At 51.5% G+C, this 5645-nt stretch overlaps 1 protein-coding gene across 1 annotated transcript; it reads right to left on the reverse strand.

The window, feature by feature from the left end:
• Window positions 1-4505: 4505 nt before the first annotated feature.
• On the reverse strand, window positions 4506-5329 carry LOC113928507 (60S ribosomal protein L8-like). Its single transcript, XM_035727639.1, has one exon. The coding sequence runs from the start codon at window positions 5112-5114 to the stop codon at window positions 4560-4562; it is 555 nt and encodes a 184-aa protein (XP_035583532.1). The 5' UTR covers window positions 5115-5329; the 3' UTR covers window positions 4506-4559.
• Window positions 5330-5645: the final 316 nt, after the last annotated feature.

The following is a 5645-nucleotide window of genomic DNA, read 5'->3' on the forward strand; positions in this document are numbered from 1 at the left end:
AAAACATTTTGAAGGTAACACAAACTTAAAGATGAAGAATTTAAATTGAACTGAAGCTTTTGAATTTCCTAGCTATTTTGGACAAATTTGAATCTATATTGCCTCACAGTCTTCTTAGATGAGGAACAGCACTAAGTGCTTCTGTACAAAAATTTGTGAGGATCAAGTGAAAATATGCTAGAAACCACTCAGCACACAATATAAGCAGCCACAAAATGTTGGCTCAATATGTTCTATGTAAATTTGATCTTAGCTGTAGTGAAAATTCTATGATTCTCCCAACCCAGGGGGCTTCCCAGTCCTTTCATTCTATGAACTTTTCTTAAGCCCTCATCTACCAGATCTCCTCACTTCCCATATTCCCAGTTAAGGTGCCATGGTTAAGCATCATCTCTCCTTTGCATACACCCTTCTGTTCCTTGTCCTTCTTCAACTTTGAAACCAAGTCTGACAAAATCACATCCCTATAAAATTCAGCATTCCACCCACTCTACATCTGCACCCATGAAGTGGCAAGTGTCTCAAGAAAAGCTCACGTTGTCATTCATTGGTTTCACTTTAACTTTATATCCAGAAATTTCAAAATGAGTCCTTATTGCTGCCAGGCAGTTATGAGAAAACTTCTCAGTCCATTCATGCTCTCTCAGTTATGACTATTTTCCATCTTTTTTCTTTAAACCACTTTCATCTCTTCCTCTAGCCTCGCTTCCCACAGGTGACCTTGCTGGATGTTTCACAAGCCAACTTAGAGTAATGTGAACAGGACTTCTCAGACAATCACCACCACATGCACCTACATTTGCATCTACACTCTCTCACCCTACATTCTTCTACTGTATCTCTTATCTCCAATCTCTTAACTGCAGGACTGTCTTTGGAACTAACTACATTCACTTTCTTGGTGAGCTTATCCATTTTCTCCATTTTAAAAACCTCAATATGGGGCGCCTGGGTGGCTCAGTCATTAAGCGTCTGCCTTTGGCTTGGGTCATGGTCCCGGGGTCCTGGGATCGAGCCCCACATTTGGCTCCCTGCTCGGCGGGAAGCCTGCTTCTCCCTCTCCCACTCCCCCTGCTTGTGTTCCCTCTCTCGCGGTCTCTCTCTCTCTGTCAAATAAATAAATAAATAAAATCTTTAAAAAAATAAAATAAAATATTAAAACCTCAATATGCCAACCCCTAGATTTATAGCTCCAGCTCAGACGGCTCTTCCAAACCTCATCATTATTCCACAGATAGTAATGTATCAATACCAAAGGTGAACTTCTGATCCTACACCAAAACTGTGCTGTGATCCTATTCGTTCATGCTGCTTGGGACACACTGGCCTCTTGTTTTTCCTTTGACATGCCAAGCACACTCACTTTAGGGCCTTTACACCAGCTGTTTCTGTACCAGGAATACTCTTCCCTCAGATTATTTGTTTGGCTTCCTGCCTCATTCCTATGTATGCTTGCTTGTTTGTTTTTGGTAGCTATGAAAAAGCTCTGTACCCACGCAACCCTGCCTTCATTTATCATCCTCTTTAGGTTGACAATTAGGTTCTGTTTGTTCTAAATAAACGAAGAATTATCCTGGCTAAGTTGCTAGTTACATTGGTTTCCTCTCCTGTTTGTCATTGTGAATATGGAGGTATAATGACAGCCTCCGCTTACTGGGTTCCAAGTGAACTTGGGGCAGGTATTTTGTGTACATTAAACCTGATTCTCATAGCACCCCTATACAGTAGGTTTTAGTTTATCTGGCTGTCTATCCAGCTGTCTTTTCATCCATCTATGTCTATGCCTGTCCGTCTCTCTCTTTCACTCTCTCTTGCTGTGTCTCTCTCGCTAGTTCTCGCTGTCTCTCGCTCGCTGTCTCTCGCTGTGTCTCGCTCTCTGTCGCTCTTTCGCTCACTCTCGCTGTCTCCCTCTCTCGCTCTGTCTCGCTCTCTTGCTCTGTCTCGCTCGGTCTCCCTCTCTCTCTCTCTCTCGCTCTGTCTCTCCCTCTCTCTCTCTCTCGCTCTGTGTCTCCCTCTCTCTCTCTCTCGCTCTGTCTCTCCCTCTCCCTCTCTCTCTGTAGCTCCCTCTCCCCCTCTCTCCCTCTCTCCCCACCTCTATCCCTCCCTCGGTCTCTCCCCCCTCCCCCTCTGTCTCTTTCCCCCCCTCCCTCTCTCCCTCTCTCACCCCTCTCTCCCCCTCTGTCTCTTTCCCCCCCCTCACCCCTCTCCCCCTCCCCCTCTGTCTCCCCCCTCTTTCTCCCTCCTCTGTCTCCCCCCTCTCCCCCTCTTGCCCCCTCTCTCCTTCCTTTGCTCTCTCCCCCCTCTCTCCCCCTCTGTCTCCCCCCTCTTTCTCCCTCCTCTGTCTCCCCCCTCTCCCCCTCTTGCCCCCTCTCTCCTTCCTTTGCTCTCTCCCCCCTCTCTCCCCCTCTCCACCTCTCCACCTCTCTCCCCCCTCTCCCCCTCTCCCCCTCTCCCCCCCTCTCTCCCCGTCTCTCCCCATCCCCCTCTCTCCCCCCTCTCCCCTGTCTCTCCCCCTCTCTCCCCCGTCTCTCCCCCCTCTCTCCCCCCTCTCCTCCTCTCTCCCCCTCTCTCCCCTCTCTCTCCCCCCCTCTCTCTCTCGCTCTGTCTCTCCCTCTCTCTCTCTCTCGCTCTGTCTCTCCCTCTCCCTCTCTCTCTGTAGCTCCCTCTCCCCCTCTCTCCCTCTCTCCCCACCTCTATCCCTCCCTCGGTCTCTCCCCCCTCCCCCTCTGTCTCTCTCCCCCCCTCCCTCTCTCCCTCTCTCACCCCTCTCTCCCCCTCTCTCCCCCGTCTCTCCCCCGTCTCTCCCCCGTCTCTCCCCCTCCCCCCTCTCCCCCTCTCTCCCCCTCCCCCCTCTCTCCCCCTCTCTCCCCCGTCTCTCCCCCTCTCTCCCCCGTCTCTCCCCCCTCTCTCCCCCCTCTCCTCCTCTCTCCCCCGTCTCTCCCCCTCCCCCCTCTCTCCCCCTCTCTCCCCCGTCTCTCCCCCTCTCTCCCCCGTCTCTCCCCCTCTCTCCCCCGTCTCTCCCCCCCTCTCCCCCCTCTCCTCCTCTCTCCCCCGTCTCTCCCCCTCCCCCCTCTCTCCCCCTCTCTCCCCCGTCTCTCCCCCTCTCTCCCCCGTCTCTCCCCCCTCTCTCCCCCCTCTCCTCCTCTCTCCCCCTCTCTCTCCCCCCTCTCCCCTCTCTCTCCCCCTCTCTCTCCCCCCTCTCCCCTCTCTCTCCCCCCTCCCTCTCTCCCTCTCTCACCCCTCTCTCCCCCTCTGTCTCTCTCCCCCCCCTCCCTCTCTCCCTCTCTCACCCCTCTCTCCCCCTCCCCCTCTGTCTCCCCCCTCTTTCTCCCTCCTCTGTCTCCCCCCTCTCCCCCTCTTGCCCCCTCTCTCCTTCCTTCGCTCTCTCCCCCCTCTCTCCCCCTCTCCACCTCTCCACCTCTCTCTCCCCCCTCTCCCCCTCTCCCCCCTCTCTCTCCCCGTCTCTCCCCCTCCCCCCTCTCTCCCCCTCTCTCCCCCGTCTCTCCCCCTCTCTCCCCCCTCTCTCCCCCCTCTCTCCCCCCTCTCCTCCTCTCTCCCCCTCTCTCTCCCCCCTCTCCCCTCTCTCTCCCTCCTCTGTCTCCCCCTCTCTCCCTCTCTCCCCACCTCTATCCCTCCCTCGGTCTCTCCCCCCCTCTCCCCTCTCTCTCTCCCCCCTCTCCCCTCTCTCTCCCCCTCTCCCCTCTCTCTCCCCCTCTCCCCCCTCTCCCCATCTCCCTCTCCCCCTCTCTCTCTTCCCCCCTCTCCCCCCTCTCTCTCCCCCTCTCCCCTTCTCTCCCCCCTCTCCCCCTCTCTCCCCCCTCTCCCCCTCTCTCTCTCCCAATACTTATATTTGTTTAAATGGTTGATACTGCCCTTTCACTGCCGGCAGAAATTGTCAGTTCATATATGGCAGTTACCAAGAAAAAAAAAAGAAAAACTTTAGATTTGTAAGTCAATAACCCTTCACCTTAAGTACTTTAAAAAAGGGACATAAACCATAATTTTAAAAAAATACTGTATTTTCTATTTTAAGAGTTTACTGTTTTATTGTAGGAATCACTGAGTAGTTTAAGAAAAAGAAAATTACATCTTATGTCTTTTATAGACAAAAGAAGGAATCAGCAGAGAAGGCTTGAGCTGATAAATTAATATACTCTTGGGTGTGACTTTTGACAGTTAATCTTTAATTAATTTAGTCATTGTCCTTCAAAAGAAAAATGGATATCTATTCATTTTGGGGCCATTATTTTATTTAACACAATGAACTTAAGTAGAAACTCTTTTGAGTGGTAAACTTTATTACAATTATATCCACTTTAAATTAATAACATCTTACACAAGGAGACTTTAAGATATGTGGAAGCCTGAGCAAAGAAAAATTAGGTCCTCATCCTTCCCCAAGCTTGTATTTAGTTGAAAATAGAAACGTATTAAATTTGAATTAAGTATGAAGAACTTAAAATACATTTTTCCCATGTTGACAACTTTAATGTTTTTAAATTACCTTTTTTTTTTTTTTTTTTTTAGTGATAGGACAGACTTTATTGAGGCCCTCAGCCCTAGTTCTCCTTCTCCTGCACAGTCTTGGTTCCCCGGAGACGCCCAGTCCGGCGGGCAGCAATAAGACCCACTTTGCGGCCAGCAGGGGCATCTCTGTGGATAATAGAAGGTTTGCCGATGTGCTGGTGGTTGCCACCTCCAAAAGGATGCTCCACAGGGTTCATGGCCACCCCCCGCACACGTGGCCAGCAATTCCTCTTTGCCTTATACTTGTGGTAGGCACGGCCAGCCTTCAGAATGGGCTTGTCAATGCGGCCACCTCCAGCCACCACACTGACCACAGCTCTGTTGGCTGAAGAAATGACCTTTGAGCCTGAGGACAGCTTCACTCGGGTCTTCTTGGTCTCTGGGTTGTGGGAGATTACAGTGGCATAGTTTCCGGAGGCTCGGGCCAACTTGCCCCCGTCACCAGACTTCTCTTCCAGACAGCACACGATAGTGCCCTCGGGCATAGTGCCCACCCGGAGCACATTGCCTATGTTGAGCTGGGCCTTCTTGCCGCAGTACACGAACTGGCCGGTGTGGATGCCCTCGGCGGCAATGAACAGCTCCATTCACTTCTTAAACCGGTACGGATCCCGGAAGATGACCTTGGCGAGGGGTGCACTGTGGCCCGGGTCGTGGATGATGTCCTTCACAATGCCCTTGATGTAGCCGTGCTGCTCGGCGAAGTCCACCGCGCGCAGACACGCGGCGCCCTTGCGGTGCTTCACGTGCATGCAGAATACCGAGCCGGCGCCCTTTCTCTGCCCACGGATGATACGGCCCACGGCGGAAAAATTACTTTTTAAAAATAGGTAATTTTACATAATGTAAGGTTCTAGCACTAAATTGAAGAAGTTACCTCAAAACTTCTGACTGACTCCTCTGGGTTTCAGTCTTACTTGTCTGCTCTTGTACAGCTAGCCTACTACTCAGATGATGACAGGTTTACACACATTTCTTAACAGGTTATTGGCTATATTGGGAGGAACACACAAGGCTCTCCCATTCCAATTTCTTTTGGGCATATCCAGCCTCTCTCCCTACTCCGACTGAGGTCAGATAAAACTTGCTCACACCAGCATGCTCGATGCATTAGCTCA

Source organism: Zalophus californianus, chromosome 5, assembly GCF_009762305.2.
Source record: "Zalophus californianus isolate mZalCal1 chromosome 5, mZalCal1.pri.v2, whole genome shotgun sequence".
Classification (NCBI taxonomy): Eukaryota; Metazoa; Chordata; class Mammalia; order Carnivora; family Otariidae; genus Zalophus; species Zalophus californianus.